The sequence below is a fragment of the Mytilus californianus genome, unplaced genomic scaffold, assembly GCF_021869535.1.
Source record: "Mytilus californianus isolate M0D057914Y unplaced genomic scaffold, xbMytCali1.0.p SCAF_7, whole genome shotgun sequence".
NCBI lineage: Eukaryota > Metazoa > Mollusca > Bivalvia > Mytilida > Mytilidae > Mytilus > Mytilus californianus.
In genome coordinates this window covers 40,342,181-40,365,878 of record NW_026262723.1, presented here as the reverse complement: position 1 = coordinate 40,365,878, position 23,698 = coordinate 40,342,181, and the positions used below count along the sequence as shown (strand labels likewise).

The 23,698-nt window shown below is 31.4% G+C and overlaps 1 protein-coding gene across 1 annotated transcript in view; it reads left to right on the top strand.

Moving 5' to 3' along the window:
* Positions 1 to 23,698, top strand: part of LOC127708407 (uncharacterized) — a 199,676-nt gene that overhangs the window by 16,578 nt on the left and 159,400 nt on the right. The window contains exons 10-30 of the mRNA XM_052213279.1: positions 325 to 433; positions 1,224 to 1,357; positions 3,243 to 3,437; positions 4,071 to 4,202; positions 4,764 to 4,928; positions 5,928 to 6,148; positions 6,466 to 6,595; positions 7,153 to 7,235; positions 9,020 to 9,107; positions 9,493 to 9,621; positions 10,760 to 10,839; positions 12,847 to 13,090; positions 13,877 to 14,083; positions 15,831 to 15,950; positions 17,132 to 17,275; positions 18,345 to 18,524; positions 19,022 to 19,150; positions 19,709 to 20,047; positions 20,625 to 20,810; positions 21,721 to 21,858; positions 22,199 to 22,513. Of these exons, the coding sequence (XP_052069239.1) occupies positions 325 to 433; positions 1,224 to 1,357; positions 3,243 to 3,437; positions 4,071 to 4,202; positions 4,764 to 4,928; positions 5,928 to 6,148; positions 6,466 to 6,595; positions 7,153 to 7,235; positions 9,020 to 9,107; positions 9,493 to 9,621; positions 10,760 to 10,839; positions 12,847 to 13,090; positions 13,877 to 14,083; positions 15,831 to 15,950; positions 17,132 to 17,275; positions 18,345 to 18,524; positions 19,022 to 19,150; positions 19,709 to 20,047; positions 20,625 to 20,810; positions 21,721 to 21,858; positions 22,199 to 22,513 (3,468 nt within the window). The remainder of the gene's footprint in view (positions 1 to 324; positions 434 to 1,223; positions 1,358 to 3,242; positions 3,438 to 4,070; positions 4,203 to 4,763; positions 4,929 to 5,927; positions 6,149 to 6,465; positions 6,596 to 7,152; positions 7,236 to 9,019; positions 9,108 to 9,492; positions 9,622 to 10,759; positions 10,840 to 12,846; positions 13,091 to 13,876; positions 14,084 to 15,830; positions 15,951 to 17,131; positions 17,276 to 18,344; positions 18,525 to 19,021; positions 19,151 to 19,708; positions 20,048 to 20,624; positions 20,811 to 21,720; positions 21,859 to 22,198; positions 22,514 to 23,698) is intronic.

Genomic DNA, 23,698 nt, shown 5'->3' with positions numbered 1-23,698 from the left:
TTTTTTTAACTAAAAGCAGTTATCCTACTTTTGAATAACTTTAAAGTTTAAAAAAAGATAAAGAAGACATATTAAAAATAGTACATCCGACTGAAAAACTAGGATAAACATGTACAAATGATCTAGAAATAATCTTGTATCAAGGGAAACAATTCGTTTATTTCTATACCAAAAAAACTCACACCATATGTCAATGGATGATATTTTTTTGTGACTGTGTTTTTTCTTGTCAAACCATCATCGTTTTTGCTCCCAACCCTTATAATTAGCTTTTATCCGCCATTATTCAGATAACCATTGATTTTATAACTTGTTCTTTGACAGGGAGGGATTTTAACATTGAAACCTGGCAATAATCCTGCCGTGACCACCTCTATTGCTGCACAGGATCAGGACACTTTAAATGCAGCCATTGGCTTCACTGTTGAGGAAAGTAAGTACATGTTTTAATGATTGTATGACAATTTTGAAAATCAAAAAGATGCAAGATCCAGCACTCTTATGCAGAGTTTGGTAAAACATCCAGATGATGTGGGAAGTGCATGCAACAGCTGTTCATACTTTACATCTAAATTATATAATTAATTTGAATTCTTGGCAATCTGTTGTAGCTTTTTACCTGTGTCTCAACTCTGTCTGTCTTTCCGTCTGTCCGTCCAAAGAACACTCTCATCAAAGTTTTTTCTGCTTCTATGAATGGAAATGATTTAATGTTTGGTTTGCAGCTTGATAATGTTGAGTTGTTGTAATTAAGCCAATTTTTCATCCCCCGTGTAGCCACTTCCTGTTTGCTGATAGTTTGATATTTTACAACACTCATAGTTCAAGGAAATTTTTGTCAAAGTTTTCTGGTCTTCTATGTAAGGGAATGATCAGTTATACTGTGGTATACATGTTACCCTGATCAGTCAAATGTAGCGATGCAGGTCCAGACCCTGTATTGGTCTTCTGTTAAATTTTATTACCAGTGATACAGAAATGTTTTATAACAAGGCTTTAAACATTCTGAAGTCATCAATGTTAAACTTTTATGCCTAAATTTGTTAACCTTTTTCTAAACTTTATTCGACGAAAAAAATATTACTGCTATTTTAGGAATTTTAGAAAACAGCTAAAGTTATTTAATTAACTTTTTTGTAATTTATTAACTGGAAAATCATGATTTACAGAACGATTTGTTTAAGCTAAATGTATTTCCATTCACTAATTTTCTTTTTCTTTAGCTATTCCATCTGGATATGCAGATAGATTTGGCATAAGTGGATCTGCAAATAGTGGTAAACTTTATACTGCATCCCTGTCTCAAGTTCAGGTCATAGATAGAAATACTGTACAGGACCTGGAAATCATTATCAAAGTATGTACACATTTTATATGCTATGAATTCAGAAATGTTTGCATGCATTTATTATTGCAATTTAAAAAAAATGGCCAAAAATGTGAGATTAAATACTGCGATTTCAGGAAAATTTACATACAGATATATGTATCAGATATAAGAATGCGAGTACTTACTTTTACGCTACTCTCCCAGTGGCATTATTCACATTAATAAAAAACTCACAATAATTTCTGAATTTACAGTATGGCATTCTTCAAAAGTTTATATCTGGTGTAAAGTATTTAAAAACTTTAGAATTTTGATATCTTTATTAGTATTGAAGAGAGAAAACTCTAGATCTGATCTAGATTTAGAAAATTATGCGTTAAATTTGGTTCAAAAACTTATGGTGTAACTTTTATTATGAAATGTTTTAGGTAAACATGGTAAAAGACTCCATTTAAACTTGGTGATGTGAACTATTTGAGTAAAGGGACAGATAATTTTTAATATACATCACATTTTCGTTTTGATATGCAGTCAGGGGCATTACTTAAACAAGTAACTTTTAAAATTACCTATACAAGTAATGTTGAAAACGAGGCTATTTTAAATATTACTTATATAAGTAACTTTTCTAAATATTATTTTTATAGGTGTCCAATTTTACAGATTTTACTAGTTTTAACAAATTTTCACAGTCATCTGGTTATTTTTCCAATGAAATATAAAATCTAATCCTTCTGAAACACTAATTGCCTTTCTGACACACTTTACTTTCATATTGATGCTTCTGGGTCAAAGGTTGGCCTCTTTGGACTATTAAAATATCATTTTCCTTGAAAATCTTGAAGGTAGACAGATATAAATAGATAGAAACCTGTGAATTAATTAAGACTTGAAGTTATTTATAATTTGTAACCCCAAACAATTACATATGATCCTTAAATAAGTGTTATTACTAATTCTTTCAAAGATGTATAAAATAACTTATTCAAGTAATATTTTTGTCATTATTTTTAAAGTAACCCTTTATCTCTATACTCCTCTCAAATCTAACAAATTCTTAATTTTATGATATAAAATGATGTAAAAATTCATGAAAACTACATTTAGTCCATGCTTCTATCGAAATTTAAAATAACTCTATTGAGTAATTTTATAATTTTTAAAAACAAAAATTACCTATATAAGTAACTTAAAAAAATTACTTGTTTAAGTAACGCCCCTGACTGATATGTGTTTATATTATTTATACGTTTCAATTGTCTAACAAAAAATCTACCAATCATCATCATTACACTTTATAAATTTAATTTTTCTGTTAAACTTTGAAAAATTGCATTAAATTGTTTAAAAGGAAACTGACCAATGAAATATGTTCATTCTTTGCAGACAGACAGTTTAACATAGAAATGTTTAATTTTGACTTAAAAAACTGTTAAGCATGCAACAATCAATCAAAAACTTTTAAGATAATTACAGAAAAAAAGAAACTGTATAAAGATGGAAAAAAGGTATTTGATAAACAAATATTTCTATGCCTGTACATTTAAGGCATTAAGGTTTAACTATGTACGTCTGTACGTCCTGAAATTGGTTTCCATTCTCTAAATTAAGTTTATGCCTCAACCAAATTTAATGAAACTTATAGACAATGCTTATAGCCACTGGACGTTAAGCAACCAACAATCAAACAATGCTTATAACCACCAAACGTAGATCAAATTAGAACTTCACCTTTCTTGAGTTGTCACCCTTTATAAATGGAAAAATTGCTGAATTAAGCGTTAATAGGATTGAATTAGTATATTGACCCTTGCATATTTACAAGCAGGAACATCTGTGACCCATGGACACATTCTTCCTTTAATTTACTATATAATTGTTAATTTCAAATCTTTTTCCTTTTGTTATTTAGGCAACAGAAAATACAGCAAATGCCAGATTCAGCCGAGCAATAATTAAAGCTACCGTTGTACAAGCTAATAATAACCCTCCAGTAGTGACAGTGTCCTCTACTGGATATATAAATGAAAACTCCCCAATCGGTACAGCACCTACCAGCAGCGATGGTTCAACTTTATTACGTGTCACTGTGACTGATGGAGATTTGGTAGGTAGAATATAGAAAAATCTGTCAAAAAAGGGACTAGTTCATGAACTTTTAAATCCACATGGGGAAAAAAACGAAAAAAACGAAACACTGCTGATAGTATGAAGCTTATCATTTTGGTTTTTGCCATTTCCTCCCCTTTTGTGAATGTACATTGAATTGAATGGAATTATAATGTAAATCATTCTTCAATGTGTACTTGAAAAACGATTTGAAGAACGTTTCAAGTTTTGATTCCAACAAAGTTATGTATTTTAATATAGGATAAAAAAATAATAAATTTTGTACCTAAACGAAATATGTTTTGTGCTATTTACAGAATGTTTTTGTGTACATACTGGCATACTGACACTAGCAGATCATGTACCATAGATCAAGACGTCTTAAAGTTGAGAATAAATTACTAAATTCCAAAGTACTGTCATACTGTGTACTCTGTAAAAGTCAGTCACTAAGTTGATGCATGAACAAATATATATTAATAAAATAAATAAAATTCAAGCTGTACTACACAGAGACTACCAATGATCTGTTTACAACACCAAATGCTTTTAGGAAAATTATGGAATGAATTCCTAAAGATTTCCAATGTACCTAACTCTAAAATTCTCTATTTTTAAATGTTTTTTATAGGCACCTGGAGAACAGGGACAATATTCACTAACGATCGAGGGAACGACAGATTTTATAGTGACCCCTGATGGATATATTAAACTGAATATTGGTAATCTAAATTATGAGACTTTACCCAGCTATGGATTTACCGTAAGTAAAAATGTAAAATAAAAAATAATAGAATGTTTTTATTAATATGATGATGATATCAAAATGATATGCATGAAATATAACAAGAATATGACATCATAATTATAGTTATGATTAAAAACTGGCATTTTAACTTGTGCCTCTTAAGATTTTTCTAAACATGTTCTAGACTAAAATTTGTTTTGTAATTTCAATTTAAACAGGTTAAATGTTTAAGTTATCAGTAAAATATTGTTGATACTTTCTAAATGATAATGTAAGCATTTTCTGTGAAAGAAATGATTGATATTATAAACTTAATTTCACTGTATATTCAGAAGCTACAAAGTGTGAAAAATAGTACCCATTGATAAGAAGTGTGGTGTGAAATTTTGAAACTTAATCCCAGTATGCATTTGAAAAAATTTAAAGCAAAGGAGAAGAGTATTTATTATTGTTTTTCATCTCAAAGTCTCTGTGGCATCTTCAATGGGAAGCAAAAATTCACACCATACTGCAAGTGCAAACTGATAAAATTGATGAATGGATGATATTACACATTTCTGCCTTATTTCGTTTTAGGTCAGAGCAACAGAAATAGGAACAGCAAGTCCAAGGAATGGTGCAACTAATGTTAACGTGATAGTGAGAGATTTGAATGACAATACTCCAACATTTACATCACCAAGTTATTCTATGTCTACAGCTGAACAGAACTATGCCAACAGCCCAAAGTTGCTTGTTACGGTAAATTATTCTATCGGAATAAGTATTCAAGTGTGGGACTTTCCTGTTGCTATTGAGAACTCAACAATCATACATGATATGGCAATCATGGCAATGGAATTCTTTTTAAATCTATTGTTTAAACTACTTTTGAAAAGGATCAATTGAATAGTTCATTTGTTGAAAATTTTTAACATTTCATTGTAAGTGAAACAGGTCAATCTGTTGTTATGACAAATGGTTAAAAGTTTTCAATTTTCACGATTTGTAGAAAAATCATTGTTTAGTGAGTTGTAATCCAAGTTAAGTTGCTGTAAGCAAGTTTTTATCTGAGCAATATTAATTCACTAAACAATTGTTGCAAAAGCTCTAGTTAGAATTTAAATGGAACTGACCAGTTGCAAGAATTTTGGTCAAATTGGTTGTAACAGAATAATAGAAGTATTGATTGATTGATTGATTGGTGTTTAACACCACCTTCAGCACTATTGGCTATTTTGTGGTGGTCAACTATTATTTGCGGAGGAAGCCGGAGTGCCCCGAGAGAACCACGACCTCCTGCAGGAAAACTGACAATCCTAGTCAATTAAGTTTTGAGTCAAACCTACCTGCCATGTTTGGGGTAGGAACTCACAACTCCAGTAATGAAAGGCTATAGCTAAGGATACAGTAGTTGAACTACTTAGACCACTCAGCCACTGAGGCCCAACAATGAAAGTAAGGTGAGGTATGCTTTATTTTTATGCGATGGAGGGGGCATTAAGGATTACCCTTGTCCGTCCGTATGTCCCAAAATTTGTTTCTGTTCTCTAACTTATGTTTGCCGCAACGAAATGTTATTAAACTTGTAAACATTGCTTATTACCACAAAACTCAGATCAAGTTCGGATTTGGGTGTTGTCACTTATACTGTTCTTTAGTTATGTCCCTTTATAACATTATATGCAAAAGAGGGGGGGGGGGGCATCATCTATGTCCCATGGGCACATTCTCCATTTATTTTTAATTGATCTGTTTCAGGTTTCTGCCAGTGATGCTGACAGCACTGTTAATGGTGATATCAACTTTTCTATTGAGAGTGTTACCAATGGTGGAATGAATAAATTTTACATTGAAAAAAATCCAGGAACTACCTCACCACAGACGGCTTTCATTACTATAAATGGAAGTGTTGTTGAAGGAGAGAACTACGTTATTATAGTAAAAGCTGAAGATTCCGCACTACAACCCAGTAACAGAAGGTAAATAAAAATGAGTTTTAAATTTCAAGAATTTTATTTTTATTTATTCATAATGGAAATTTTTGTTTTTTTATATATACCTCACTGCTCTCTACAATAATCTTTCATTTGATAGTCAAGTCAACCACTATATAGAACATTAAAAAATTTGTATACTTTTACATGATTTAATACTTGAAGCGCATTCTTCGTTGTAAAAGGACAGTACAAAAACACACAATTTACTAAAAAATAAAAGATCTCAATGGTTTCACATTGATTTGTTATTATCTTGTATATTGTGTTAATATTGCTAACTAACCTTAACTATTTTACAGAATATCAACTGTTCCTGTTAATGTAGAAATTACTGGAACTGGTACCAGACCACCTGTAATTCCTGCCTCTGTTTACTCATTGTCAATTAGTGAGGGTACTCCAGTTGGAACATCAATATTTAAAGTGGATGTAAGTTTTAAAACTAATCCAATGGAAAGTGATGTTTTTAAAGATGCACATTTATGCCACATTGATATGATTTGGTTTCTAATTCCTTTTAATCTGATTTCACTTTATACCTTTCTTCTTGATAGACAAAAACATAAAAATTCACTATTCTGCTTTATTTGAATCCCTTGAAGACAAATTAATTTCAGTAAACATTGTTAAATATCTTTTTGTTCATATCCCTAATTGATGGAAAAACTTATTAACCGGAATAATTCAGTCCCTCCCCGTAATCGATCTCTCCTACTTGCGAGTGCCTGAAGTCCTAACACACAAAAAACTCTTCACGAATACTGGATTTTGATTGGTGCCCTGTGAGAGAGGTAACCAATCAGCAGTCAGCTCCATTTTATCGAGATATGGAAAATCTTGAGCTAATTCCAAATGACTGATTGACTATTTTTTATTGTTAATAATGCATTCAGGCGATAATGTAGCCATTGTATAGAGCAGTGAAATATAACGACTAAATTATTCAGATTAAATACTTGTATAACTTTATATACTTTAAATTGTAGGCCACTGACCCGGAAGGATCGGCCCTGATATATACAATAACATCAGGAAATAATAATGGAGACTTTGCTATTAATCAGAACAAGTGAGTGTTCATTCAAGTGATTTTTACACAAGTTTTGTTGATTTTTAACACAAAGGTATTTCTGTACAGTTGGCATCAGGTAGTTGTTTTTGTGATAGAAAAAATATGTAAAAATTAGGATTAGTAAGACCAAATTGATAATAATTTGAAGAGTGTTTTTTTGCTTATTTATATTGTGAGGAACTACAGCAGAGTTAATTGCTTGCTTTAGACCGGGATAAGTCATGTGAATTCATGAATTTACAAGGTTAACAGGCAAAACGCTGTCTAGATGATTGTATTTTTTAAATTGATAGTAATGACACAAGAAAAATAAAAAAAATCAAATCATTGTATTCCATATTTCCCAGTAAATAATAGGAACTAGAGGCATTTTGATGTGTTGATTCAGGAACCCCTCTTTTTCGATTTTTTTTTTTTTTTTTTTTTGAATTATGTGAACGTTTCATGGCGTTCTAGGGGTTGGAACCCCCTTTTAAAATGGCTGGATCTGCACCTGATTAAGGAGGTTTTAATTTCCTTAAAAACAATAAACTTCATGTGAACTACTCCATTGTTATAAATGTATAATTACATGCATTCAATTTCAGGATGATTTGAAAAAAGTCAAGGTACTATTATGCTTTATAACAACCATACTATGAACTAAGCATTGCTTAAAAGCATTATCAGCAGTAACTGTTGTATGCATTTAAAACACATTTTGCCAACTGAGTAAACATATTTATACAGAAATCAACCAATAATGTCAAATGTCTAAACGCTCTGATAATGTGAAAATTGGGACATGAAAACGTTACACTCTAAAGGTACCCTTTTCAGATTTTTCAATAAATTTTTAAACGTTACACTCTAAAGGCACCCTTTTCAGATTTTTCAATAAATTTTTAAACGTTACACACTAAAGGCACCCTTTTCAGATTTTTGATAAATTTTTAAACGTTACACTCTAAAGGCACCCTTTTCAGATTTTTCGATAAATTTTTAAACGTTACACACTAAAGGCACTCTTTTCAGATTTTTGATAAATTTTTAAACGTTACACTCTAAAGGCACCCTTTTCAGATTTTTTGATAAATTTTTAAACGTTACACTCTAAAGGCACCCTTTTCAGATTTTTCCATAAATTTTTTATTTTAGATTTTTGTAATTTGATTGTTTTTGTATTCTTTATATTTCATTTCATGTGTACCTGTAGTTGTTTGGTTTCAATGTTCAATTTTGAAACCACAGTTGTTTTGTTTTCAGCTTCCCGCTGTGGAGTACCACAGACTTATCAGGGAATTGATATTTGTGAATAAAATAACTTTTTATGATTCTTTTATTGTTTATTGTTGATTATATGATGAAAGAAATTAATGAAACTGTGGTTTATTTGCCAAAACCAGTATTCTGTTTCATTTCAACCATTTGATTGTTTATCTTGTCTAGCCTGTGTATACTGGTTATGGTCATTTGAAAAACACCATAAAGTAACAGATTATGTTCTGCTTGGTAACCAACATGAGGTCTTCAGGGTCTGGTCTTGCAACCATTTGTATAAGGGGTCTATACAAAAATATATTGCCTTACCTGCAGGACTGCAAACCACATTACACCTAGTCATTTTAAATTCACTCAGGAATTCAGAATGGTGGGTGGGACAAAAATCAAAGTGTATCTGGATTAATCGTTATTTTTTCTTTCGTTTTTTCTTCATGGAAGTTGCTGTATGAGATCATTTGGTTTGCAACGACTTTTGACATGTGCATGATAGTATAGTATGATTATTATTTTTTTTTTAGTGGTGAAATTTCGACGGCAAAGGCTTTGAACCGTGAAGCAACTCCTTCTTACAATCTAGGCCTAAGAGTGACAGATAACACAGCATTGGTATGTACATATGCAGAAATCCAGAACATTTACGGAGACATAAATGATAAAATTATAATAAAAAAACAACACCACCATGATAGAAACTACATTTAGTGTGACTTTGGCATGAAGTTATAGGCGTCAGCATCAACAATTGTTATTGTGTGATTAGGTTACATTATCTTTGTGTTAATAGTATTTTTACCTCTCACGCTTCATGCAAAAAAAAAAAAAAAGAAAGAAAAAAAAAATGGACCCATGAAAAATGAAAATAATATGCCTGGACTAATTTGAAATTGCAAAAATAAAAAACTTGCAAATAAGCAGTGAAAAACAGGGAAACAAATTGAATGCTCACGTTTATTTAGTTTCAATAAAGTAAATTATTTTCATTGATTTTTAGACTGATACTGCAAACCTACAGATAACTATTACTGACGTCAATGACATTACACCAGCCTTTGGTAGTAATCTATATACCTTTAGTGTTAACGAGGGACAACAGCCACCTGCTAATGTTGGAGTAGTTGGTGTGAGTATGATTTAATTAACAGGAAGTGGCTAAATCTTCCACCAGTCACATTTGCAGATAAAAGTTTTCTATCTAGATCTGGAAATAAAGATGGATACAAATAACAATATGCAATGTTGTGATAAAGCATATTACAGATTCAAAGTAGTAGGGTCTAAAAATCAATCTATCTTGGCATGGATCAGTTTGAAAATGAGCTAATGCAGTTATCAGATTAGATTATATAAATGCCTAACAATGTAATAGGTAATGAGTGTTATAAAAATAGATGTTATATTTATAGATTCACACTATATCTTGATAGAGAAACTAGCTTCATCAGGTATGTGCAGCTGATGTGAAGAAAGAACTTCTTGTTTGTTGTTCAAATTTAACCTCCATGCAAAAAGTTTAGGCAATGAAATCATGAAAATAACAATCTCACTGCATTGGTGGTCGGGTTGTTGTTTCTATGACACATTTCCCGTTTCCATTCCTAATTTACTATAACATACATAAATTTAATAGATATGCCACCTCCAAGCCACTCTACATCATGAACTATGTTACAATATAAAAATAAGAAGATGTGGTACGATTTCCAATGAGAATCCCTCCACCAGAGACCAATTGACTTAGAAGTTAATAATTATAGGTCTCCGTAAGTCCATTCTTTATTCTACAAAATGAATGCATTTAGCTTTGATATAGCTACACTTTAAGGCCTTTTGGGTTTTGTCAGCTCTTCAACGTTTGTATAAGGTTTTGAATTTTCAAATATTTTGGCCTTGAGCATCTATGAAGAGACAATAATTGTCAAAATGACCATCTGGTGCAGTTAAATTGGTACAGTTAATGTTATCTGGTTAGCATTTATTTAACAGTTTGTCAGTATTGCATAAGTGTGGAGATTTTTAAAGAAGTCCTCACTTAAGATACCTTTATAAATGGTTGTATTTCCCTATGAATAAGAAGATGTGGTATGATTGCCAATGAGACCAAATGATGTAGAAGTTGACAACTATAGGTCATCGTACAACCTTCAACAATGAGCAAAACCCAGACTGCATAGTAAGCTACAAAAGGCCAAGAAATGACAAATGTAAAAGAATTCAAACAAGAAAACTAACAGCCTGTTATATTTCCCTGTCCATTTCAGGCTACTGATGGTGATGCTGGTCCAAATGGGCAGATTCTGTATTCCATAGCACCAAATTCTAATACCAATTCAGCCAACTTGTAAGTATATTCAATAGGCAGCAGCTTCTACATACAACAAAGATTTCAAAAGGAGGAAAATTAGATTTTTATTTACATATTTTGCATAATGTGGAATTACTTTTCATCACGGATATACGTTTTTGTTTCTTCGTGGATATCAATTTTTGTGGTTTGTGAAAACATTTTTGGTTTGTTGGGTTTAAAATCATGGTTTTAAGATTAAGAGCCAATAGAAAATATTTCTGCAATGATTATTACATATACAGATAGTATTGTCTAATTAATTAGTTTTTAACTGTATTAGATCAAAAGAAATATTGATATTTTATTCTTCTGTTTTTATTAAGTATGTAAGTATTTGTGTTAAAATTAACATAGCTATTTGTTTTAACAGTATAATAATATTTATTTTAGTTCATGTGTTTAAACTTGTTTTGTGTGTACTAGTGTATTTTGTAAAAAATGCAAATTAACTGTTTAGCTTTTTAAACATAAAATGTCAAGCCATTAATTCTTATAGAACAGAGTTATTTGCATTTAAGTTGCATTTGCTTTCAGTTTAGATTATTTAGACAGTTTGTTTTTACCTTTTACCAAGATCAAAAACATCTACATTGTATTTTGATATGAGAATTGAAAACTTTTATAGGAAAATTGCATTAGTTATTTTATGCAGTTTCTTAAATCTGTTACAAATAACATTGACTAACTTTAATTCTAATACTCTTGTAATCTAATAGGTAAATTTGATGTTAGTTACATTGCAATATGATGTTAGTTACATTACTAATTTTGATTTTAACAGCTTGTCATTTTTAATTTGCTCTTACTAAAGTCAAACTACATCTGCAAGAAAAAAGGGCTACAGTCTGATTACTCCTGTATAAAAATAAGGCGATGTGGTTTGATTGCCGATGAGATAACAATCAACCAAAATGATGTGGATGTAGGCAACTAAAGGTCACTGTACAGCCTTCAACAAAAAGCAAATCTCATATTGTATAGACGGCTCTAAAAGGCCCAATCATGACAAATGTGAAACATTTCAAATGAGAAAACCAACAACTTGATTTATGACGAAACAATACAAGCAAAACAAACAGGACGGACAGCAACCAATGACAACCACTGAATTACACTGAAATCTTGTGTATGCTTTTGAAAACTTTTTTACAGCAACGGGCTATCAAAAACTGTAGGACAATGAAAGGGAGACAACACTATGGTGGAAAGAAAAAAAGATAACCGAATAACAACAATCCACAAAAACACTACACAAAAAATTAAAGATTAAGCAACATGAACCCTACAAAAAATCATGGGTGATAAAAAATTTGGTTTTAGTGTTGATTTTGCTACATGGGGAATTGCAGGTTCAGAAATATTTTGATTAAATTTCGACAGGATAGATTTTTCTTGAACAGAAAATTTGCATTTTAAATTTTTGAGCATTATATTTTTGCAGCATTTCCTGAAATCATAATAATCAATCTCTCATTTTTGTCCATTGTCCTACATGAGTTAAGAGGATTTTTTCTCATAAGATTTTATGTGAAATTGATCACAGCACCTTGTTCAAAAAACGCTGAAGTTATTACTTATGAAAGTGGTTTGTGAATAATATTGCCTCATATAAATTGATTATGAAGTTGTAGTTCCTTATCATTTTGCAAGAATATGTCAGAAGAAAGTATTACCCTTTCAGTATTCTCTTTTGGACATTGTTGCTTTAAATCTCAACCTGATAATATCATAAATGAAATTATCAAAGTTTTTGTTATAGGTTTTCCCTGTTGTTATTAATTTCAAAAAAAGATTAAAGCGAAAGCTTCCTATGTGTCAGGTTTTTTTCATGCTAGCTGCTTTTCTTAAAAATACGTTCTAAGCATTCATTTAATATGACATTTTCAGATAATAATTTGAGTGGAATTTTTCTGTTAAAAACTGATAAAATATCAATTCAACATGGAAGAGAAAATTTTTGTGATCATTCTATTATGCCATGATTTTTTAAAATTTTCTCAGATTTACCATCAATGCAGTCAGTGGGCAAATAACAACAGTAGCTGTGTTGGATTATGAAGCCAAAAGTTTCCATGAAATTGTTGTCCAGGCAGCTGATCAGGGCACTAATCCCCGTATTGGTACAACCACTGTAAGAATTAATGTAAATGACCTGCAAGATGAGATTCCAAGGTTTACTAATGAGAATTATCAAGCAACTATCCTAGAAACAGCTCCTGTCAATTCACCAGTTGTCCAAGTTGCAGTAAGTTAGAACCCACAAGTTATTATTTAATACTTGCCAAAATTACAGCTAGTTAGAACCTACAAAACTATTATTTACTCAAATTACAGAAGGGTTAAAACCCACAAGTTATTATATAATATGTGTCCAAGTTACAGTAAGTTAAAAACCACAACTTGAAATTTATAATTTGTAAAATAAGTAAGTTAAAACCCACAGGTTCTAATATATAAGATGGCAAAGTCATGCAAATTTACACATTGGTCCAGTAACAAGGAGTTAATATAACAAGTACAAAATAAGATTCACAACCTGTCCAAGTTATGAAAGGTTACACTGCATACAAAAGTTACGTAGGGTTACACATTGTATACACTTGTTATTTACAAATACACACTGTATAATCAAGTTATGTAAGGATACACATTGTATACACAAGTTATGTAAGAATACACACTATACTCAAGTTATGTAAGGGTACACACTGTATACACAAGTTATGTAAGAATACACACTGTATACTCAAGTTATGTAAGAGAGGAATATCTCAGTTCATAATAGCCATGCAATAGTTAAAGTAACAATAGAATGAGAAAGGACCTCCTTTCATGTATCACAGCTGCAAAAAGGATTATTTACAGGAAACATTAAACACTTGATACCTAACTCTGTATGAAAATTATAAAAGTGAAATGTATTACAGAAGAGTTACTTAGAGAACATAAAAAGACACTATTTGATATTGAATTAGTAGAAATGTAATGCAAGAGATAGGCAGTACTTGATTTATTCTGTTCATTTTTACAGGCAGTGGATCCTGACACAACAAAAAATATCACCTACAAATTTCTAGGTGGAAATTTCGTCCCATTCAGTATTGCAAATGATGGGAGAATATCTACCAATGCAGCATTGGACTTTGAGACTACCCCTCAGTACATTTTCACTGTTACTACACAGCAAGGTGAAGGAGGTGGACTATCGTCAACTGCTACAGTCACAGTTGATGTTGTTGTAAGTTAGATATTTATTTAGAGCTCTGACACTTTATGTCATTGGAAAAGACCATTTCAAAATGTCTTTATGCCTAACCTACATAGGTACTAGTAAAGAGGTATCATCTTTTTTGGTCAGTGTGTCCATCCGTCTGTCTGTCCTGTTTCAGGTTTAAGGTACATTGAAATAAGGTTTCTCATTGGCAATCATTCCACATCTCCTTATTTTTGTACGCCTGTCAAATTTTTGACGGGACGTATTATGGTATACAAATGTCCGGCGTCCGGCCGTCCGTCCGTCTGTCTGTCCGTCTGTCTGTCCGGCTGTCTGTCCGGCGTAAACATGTCGCACCGTAACTTGAGAATGACTTATCCAAATTTCATGAAACTTAACATAGTTGTTTCTTATGATGGTCAAACGGTCTGTATACTTTTTGGTGATAATAAGATTAAAACTTTTTGAGTTACGGGACTTAGTAACTAAAACGGGTGTGTGTTTTTTTTCACATGTCGCGCCGTAACTCAAAAACAATTTATGATTATTGCTTAAAACTTTACACACTTCTTAGTTATATTAATCTTAAGATCTGTATACTTTTTGGTGATGATTCAAAATTTTATTTTAGAGATATTGAGTATTTTGTTAAAAAAGGGGGAGGGGTTTTTCACATGTCGCGCCGTATCTTAAAAACAGTTTATGACTATTGCTTAAAACTTTACACACTTCTTAGTTATATTAACCTTAAGATCTGTATACTTTTTGGTGATGATTCAAAATTTTATTTTTGAGTTATTGAGTATTTTGTAAAAAAAGGGGGAGGGGTTTTTCACATGTCGCGCCGTATCTCAAAAACGATTTATGATTATTGCTTAAAATTTTACACACTTCTTAGTTATATTAATCTAAAGATCTGTATACTTTTTGGTTTTGATTCAAAATTTTATTTTAGAGATATTGAGTTTTTTGTAAATAAAAAAAGGGGGTTTTCGCATGTCACGCCATATGTCAGAAACTATTTATGCTTATTGCATAAAAATTCACACACAAGACGACGGGCGTATCATGCGCTCATGGCGCAGCTGTTTATTGTATTTATGATGGTTTTTGGTCACATCACTTAAAACTTATTACATATTTTCATTATGAAGTGAACTTATGCCAAATTAGGGTTTGACCTAAATTTCACGGTTCACTAAAATGGAAATATGAAAGGTTAAAGTTTTAGTTTAAGGTAAGTTTTGGTCACATCAAATTGAAAGTTAGTACACATGTTAACGTTCCTTATTAAGTAAACTAATAAATGTATACCCCAAATTAAGATTTTGGCCAAGATTTCATTGGTCACTTAACTTGGAAATGTGATAGTGCGAGCAGGGCATGATGTCCTATGGGTACATGGTTTTGGGCTGTAATATTAATAAAAAATACACTATCCCATTGACTGTAAAACTAAAAAGAATTTTTTGTAAAGGAAATGCAAGTTGAAGGTATCCATATTTTTCATTGGCTGTAGGAAATCGTTTGCTAAAGATAATAATATTTTCCATTTATTGTTAAAATAAAAATAATTTTTTGTATAGTGCAAGTATCCATACCATATTAATCTTGATGTTTGAAATTCCAATAATGCCAAATGCTAGATGCATTATTATATATTCTTCGGTAATTAATTCCCGTTATTAAAATTACTTAAAAAGTAGGGTTACAATTTTGTATTTATATGTTGGTGTGCTAAAATTATAATAAAAAAATATGTCTTTAACAGGACCAGAATGATTTTACACCAGTAATAGCTGTAACACCAGCTGGCAGTGTGACAGTACTTGAAACAGACGGAGTTGGTAGTATTTTGGCCACCATTACTGCCACAGATGGTGATCCTCCAGTAAGTTGTTATCTTTTGTTCTTTGTCAGGGTTCTATACCTTGACAGAGTGAGTATGTAGTGTATTTATTATTATAACAACCACAGATAGTGATCTTATTAAAAAAGGGGAGGGTTAAAGGTTAAAGGTTGTCTCCCTTGGGTTAATGACCCTGTAGTGTAATCAATACCATTATAGGTCCAAATGGGGACTCTAAGGTAAGTTATCATTTTGTATCTGGGTTCTTTCTTTTTACAAAGGGAGAGTTGTTGAAGCAATGACTACATGTATTATTGCAATTTTTAAAGATTGGAGAAAATTGCAGGATTAATTATTGCACTTTCTCTGAAAAAGCTGCATACAGATATATGTATCAGATATCAAAATGCAAGTTCTTATTATTGCGATACTCACCAAGTCGCATTATTCACATTTAATAATAAAAACCTCACAATATTTTCTGAATTTAAAGTATACCACAAATGGTCATCCCTAAATATTTATCTTTATGAGTTCTTTCACTTAAAAAAGAGGTGATTAGTGAAATGATAATTAACATTTATATCTCAGATTTTGCTCCTCATCCCAGTTGTCTTTTTTTTTATGGCCCATCTAGGGGCATTATGTTTTTCTGTCTGCGTTCATTCGTCCGTCCGTTCGTCAGTCCATCCGTCCGTCCGTCTGTCTGTCCAGCTTCAGGTTAAAGTTTTTGGTCAAGGTAGTTTTTGATGAAGTTGAAGTCCAATCAACTTGAAACTTAGTACACATGTTCCCTATGATATGATCTTTCTAATTTTAATGCCAAATTAGAGTTTTGACCCCAATTTCATGGTCCACTGAACATAGAAAATGATAGTGCTAGTGGGGCATCCGTGTACTATGGACACATTCTTATTTATTCAAGGGAAAGGGGTTGTAAAATTTCTCTCCTTTGATTCCATGGGTCTGTAGTTAATTCAATGACTACAATTTCTGCTACAGATGGTAATCTTCCTGTCAGTGGTATATAAATGTTTGAATGTCTAAAACTGTTGCTGGTTATATTCTTTTGGTTGTGCTGATTCTAAAAATAGAAATTTTAGGTACCAGTTCTTGAATTTTCTTGGTTTCTTTAGTCCTCATAAAATTAATTTTAAAGATTATGCTGTGCTGTAATAAGATCATAAATTTACCATACTTGAATAAAGTATTATCTATTTAAGGGTTCTGCCAACAGTGATGTTACCATAAGCATTGTCAGTGTTATTCCAAATAGTGGCAATAACTTGTTTTATATTGATCCAAAGAGTCCAGCTAGACTTGTGATCAGTCGAGCATTGACTGGTGATTCAGCGACTCAATACACAGTGAGTATTTTATTATATCACTTTGACTTTTAACAATCACATTACATGTATATTTCATTATAATCCGTTTCTTTGATTGGCTAACAACAATCATGAGGCACTCCAATATCATATTGTATTTCCCTATAAAATACAACAGCTATGACTTCACATGCTTTCCGTGACATTGTTAAAACAGTGCATAGAAAAACAAACAAAAAGCTTGATATAACTGTTTAATTTCATGGTTGTAGCATAAAAATGTAATTATAAGAATTGAATGCTTCCCTTTTTAAACTATAGGGCTGTTAGAATGTTGATCTTGCACACATTTTTAGTATGAATTGATTCCATGCTTCATACAAAATGTGCTTTGGTCAACGCTTTTACACCCCAATGAAATTATAAAGAGAAACATTCAATTCTTAAATAAAACAAGTAATGCAGTTAATTTTGTCTTTTAGAGCTATTTTCCTAATGCTTGTAGTTTAAAGGTTTGGTTGGCTTGCTTGCTTTGTTTGTATAAATGTTTGCTCAAGCATTGTAATTAAGATTGACATCTGCAATCAATAGATAGGCGGGTCTTCAGCTTGTATACATTATACTCTGCATTATACCTAACATCCAATAACATTTGAGTATAATGTATACAAACTGAAAAGCCCCGCCTATCTATTGATTGCAGATGTCAATCTTAATTACAGTGCTTGAGCAAACATTTATACAAACCAAGCAAGCAAGCCAACCAAACCTTTTAAACTACAAGTATTAGGAAAATAGCTCTAATTACATTACATGTATGTTTTATAAGAATCTATATGCTTGAATGGCTGAAAGCAATGGTAAGGCATTCCAATATCAAATTGTATTTCTCAATAAATTTCAACATTAATTATGGCACGCGCTACTCATGACAATGTCACAACAATGCATAGGAGAACAAACACAAAATTTGCTATAACTTGTATTCTCATGGTTGTAACTTAAAAATTTAATTTTGTAATTTTTTAATGGTTATAAAAGTGTTTATTGTTTTAAGTATGAAGTACTTCCATTTTCAAATGATTAATAATAATTTTTTTTCTACCAGGTAACAGTATCTGCTGAAGATGGTGGAGCTTCTCCAAAAAGTGCTTCAATAACAATTACTGTAATTGTCATCAGAAATACAGCACCGTTCTTCTCTCCAACATTTACAACGATTAACATAGATAGTAATCAAACTATCGGGACAATTGGTACATTTGTGGCTACTGATAATGATGCAAGGGTGAGAAATTTTATTTGAGCTCTTTGTTAAACATTTTTAAGACCACTTCTTGCTATCAATATTTACGATTTCAGTCTTTGATTGAGTAGTTTTGTCAATGAAATTTACTAGGAACTTTTTTTTTACTGCAAAACAATTTAAAAATTGAGGCCCATTTACATCTTTTATCTTGTCTTGCTAGTAGTTTTTTTTTTTACTCTTTTTGGGAGGAAGAAGGGTTGTTTATTTTTATTAGCATCTGAAGGTAAAATTCTATTGTCTCAATTTTTCAAACTAGAATTGGATATTATATCTTTTTAAGGCTTAAAGTTCTACCTTTATTAAATATTATTTGCAAATGTCATCTGTCTTAATTTGAGATTTTTTTTTAGGAATATTCATTCATATGGCCATTGGATTATTGTAGGCTTTTAATTGATGAATTCATTTTTTTTTTCAAACATACTTATTTCTATATGAATTGTGTATTTGTCAGTTGATTAGTATTAATTTTTCAGACTGAGTTTAACACCTTGACTTACTCGTTAATACCAGATAATCGTGTACCAAATCATTTCCAAATACAGAGTGGAGGTGTGCTTAGGCTTCAGAATAGCTTATTAATTGATAACTCGACATCATACATTGTAAGTATCATTTTGTTCATGGAAATATTTGTTAATGGTATTTGGAAATATCATAAAAAAAGGTTTGAATACAGAAAAATTGTAAATTTATAAAACTATAATAATACTTTATTTAATTTAAAATTGTTTCAAGAAAAACTTTCTGTTTTGGTAAATATCAGTTTGTTAATGACACAAATTGTTAATGGTATTTGGAAATGTTGTAAAAGAGATTTAGATATATACATAGTGATAGATGTATAAAAATATGGTAACACTTAATATAAAACTGTTTCAAGAAGAACTGTGTGTTTAGCATTCGATGTATGGTTATAAGGGTGATCATGAAAAGGGGTTCAAATAATACACATTAGTTTTACTAAGATAAAAAAAAAAAAAAAATTATAAATTTGGAAAAAAAAAGATAAAATAGTTAGAAAATCTGTAAGATTTGTTACAAGAAAAAAGTATTTCAGCCTATTTTAAAGCAAATAATTAAGATTATGTGTGATATGTTCACAGAATTTTGTTTGTTATTTAATCCAATTCCCTTACATAGGATATAATTATTTTTTCTAGTTGACTGTCATAGCGAAAGATCCACCTGGTCTAAGTGCTACTGGTACCGTGACAGTTAGTGTTAGACGTAATTTACATGATCCAGTGTGGGTATTGCAGAACAACCAAGCAGCTGTTACTGTAGAAATTTTAGAAACTAAACCTCTGCTTGAATCTGTGGTTAAAATTCGTGCAACTGATGCAGATACTCAGGCTCCTTACAATACTTTAACTTACACAATAGTTGGTGACAGTACAGCCCAGAGCTATTTCAGAGGAGTGAAGCAAGGTGCAAACCAGGAGTTTGACTTACAGCTGATTAGGTCTCCTGCTGATAATCAGAACATCAATACTTTCTCGGTAAGTTTATACACTTGGAAAATGTTAAGAAGTAATTCGGTTTCTTTTGAAAATGCCTGTGACAAGTCAGGAATATGAGGGTTGTTTTCTCCATTCCTTCTGTTGGTAGATATAGTTGAGTGTTTGATTTTGTCAGATTTTATGGACCTCCCCTTTTTGAATTTACCTTGGAGTTTGGTATTTTTGTTGATACTCTTTTGAAAGGGGCAAGTTTAGCTGACAGTCCTTGAGAAATGTGTTTTATGATTTTTGTATGAATACATTGTATACTGTAAATTCAGAAATTATTGCGATGTTTTTATTATTGCGAAAAATGCGGCAGGGTTATAATCGCAATAATTTGAACTCGCATTTCGAAATTTTTTATATGAATTAAACAGGATTTTTCTCAATATCGCAAAAATTAAAATTACATTTTAGTCTAAAATGACAAAATCGCAATAATAAATGCACACAATAATTTCTGAATTTACAGTATATTTCATTTTGTGGTTTAGTAAATATTGTTTTGGGGTGTTGGTTTGTCTGTTTTATAATATTATGGCTGATGAATTTAAAAATATTATTTGTTTTACAGATAACAGTTGCATTAGTAGATGGTGGCAATGGCTCACCTCCACAGAATTTTGTTGTCACTGTCAATGTTAAGAGAAATCAAGCAGCACCACTTTTCTTCAACCAGACTTATTACAAAGAGATTAGCGAGACTCTGAATATTGGCCAAGAAGTGTTGACTGTACAGGCAAATGATGCAGATACTGAGGTATTTATTGAAATTTGTGTTATAAATGAGGACATTTTTTTTATAGACAATGGGGAAATGTAAGGGTTTGCAGAAGAGCCAGATTTATAGAAGAATGGGTTTGTTTTTAGTATTGGTGCCTTAAGGTTAGGATTACAAAAAGTCCAACCTTAAATATTCATCTGAATATGTAAAAACATTGTACTCTCGATTTCATTTTAGATCATTTGAAATATGTTTTATCAACCAATGTATTTGGTTTAATAGGAAAATCCAACTCTGTAAAATAAAGAGTCTAATAACCTTAAATGGAAGATAAAGAGTTAAATAACTGTTAATGGAAGATAAAGAGTCAAATAACTGTTAATGGAAAATATAGAGTCAAATGACTGTTAATGGAAGATATAGAGTCAAATAACTGTTAATGGAAGATATAGAGTCAAATGACTGTTAATGGAAGATAAAGAGTCAAATAACTGTTAATGGAAGATAAAGAGTCAAATAACTGTTAATGGAAGATATAGAGTCAAATGACTGTTAATGGAAGATAAAGAGTCAAATAACTGTTAATGGAAAATAAAGAGTCTATAACTGTTAATGGAAGATAAAGAGTCAAATGACTGTTAATGGAAGTATTTATATGAATGTTCTGTATATTTTTCTGGAAAACTTTGTCATATTATAAGGTTACAAAATATATATATAAATGGTGGGGTATCTGTGCTAAATTTTTCACATAAAATCTCTTAATGTTAAATTTTATTGACAGAGAAATTTTTCTAAGGCTGTACATGTTTACAATTTTCTAAAGCTTATAAAAGCTGTATATGTTTTAAAAGTTGTTTAGTACAAAATCATAAACATTTCAAGATAGTACAATTAAGTTAAGAAGTTGTTATAGTACAGTGTACATTTGTTACTTTATTTTCAGGCATCTTTCAGAACAATAACCTACTCTATAGCAGCTAGCAGTGACCATGGTGTTGACACTTATTTCAGTATTGTACCAAACACTGGTAGAATAAACGTCAAAGCAGGCCTTGCTGGCAGTAATTCGATCTTTTACAATGTACGTGTCCTATAGACTTTATTTATTGATAGAAATATGGATTTGAAATGATACTTTATAACAGCATAGAACTTGTATACAGAATTGGTTAAGTATTTGGATATTGATTTTAATTAAGGGAAGATAAATATGTTTCAGTTGAAGTTTCTCAAGTGTAGAACACTTGCTTAATCTTTGAGGTTAAATAAAAAAATTTAATGACTAAAATGGATTATAAGTTCAATATTCACACATTCATGAATTAATGTTTTGTTTGGTAACTCGTTGAATATTTTTTTATATTTGAATTCTTGGATAAGTTATTCTATAATTATTTTAATTTGTTCATACTTTTTTTCAGTTTATTGTACAAGCATCAGATGGATCAAGAACAGCCAACGCTTATGTAACAATAAAAATTCTACGAAATCTCCAACCACCTGTCTTCACGATATTCTCTCATACAGCCGGAATTCTGGAAACCCAGCCAAGTGGTGTAGCGATAATTCTAAATCCTGCAAACTTTGTTGTAACTGATAATGATAGAGGTCCTCCAAATAATCAAATCAATTTCCGTCTGCTGAACAATTTGGATCATTTCCAGATTACACCTCAAGGAGTTATCAGTGTCAAAAATTCTCTAGTAACCAGTAATCCTAGATCTGATAGTTACCAGGTAAGTTTGGAATTGACTGGTGGTCGATAACTTTTGATCTTTAAGGTACCAGGTAAGTTTGGAATTTATTAGTGGTCGATAACTTTTGATTTATAAATTACCAGGTTAGTAAGGAATTGACTTGTGATCAATGACCATAGATCTTTAAGGTACCAGGTTGTATTGAATTGACTGGTGGTCAGTAACTTTCGATCTATAAGATACCAAGTTAGTATTGAATTGACCGGTGGTCTGTAACTTTTGATCTATAAGGTACCAGGTTAGTACTAAATTGACTGGTGGTCTGTAACTTTCAATCTTTAAGATACCAAGTTAGTATTGAATTGACTGGTGGTCTGTAACTTTCGATCTTTAAGGTACCAAGTTAGTATTGCATTGACTGGTGGTCTGTAAGTTTCAATCTTTAAGATACCAAGTTAGTATTGAATTGACTGGTGGTCTGTAACTTTCGATCTTTAAGGTACCAAGTTAGTATTGCATTGACTGGTGGTCTGTAAGTTTCAATCTTTAAGATACCAAGTTAGTATTGAATTGACTGGTGGTCTGTAACTTTCGATCTTTAAGGTACCAGGTTGTATTGAATTGACTGGTGGTCAGTAACTTTCGATCTTTAAGATACCAAGTTAGTATTGAATTGACTGGTGGTCGGTAACTTTCGATCTATAAGATACCAAGTTAGTATTGAATTGACTGGTGGTCAGTAACTTTCGATCTATAAGATACCAAGTTAGTATTGAATTGACTGGTGGTCGGTAACTTTTGATCTATAAGGTACAAGGTTAGTATTAAATTGACTGGTGGTCTGTAACTTTCGATCTTTAAGGTACCAAGTTAGTATTGAATTGACTGGTGGTCAGTAACTTTCGATCTATAAGATACCAAGTTAGTATTGAATTGACTGGTGGTCGGTAACTTTTGATCTATAAGGTACCAGGTTAGTATTAAATTGACTGGTGGTCTGTAACTTTCGATCTTTAAAGTACCAAGTAAGTATTGAATTGACTGGTGGTCTGTAACTTTCGATCTTTTAGGTACCAAGTTAGTATTGAATTGACTGATGGTCTGTAACTTTCGATCTTTAAGGTACCTTGTTAGTATTAAATTGACTGGTGGTCTGTAACTTTCGATCTTTAAGGTGCCAGGTTAGTATTGAATTGACTGGTGTTCTACCACTTTAGATCTTTA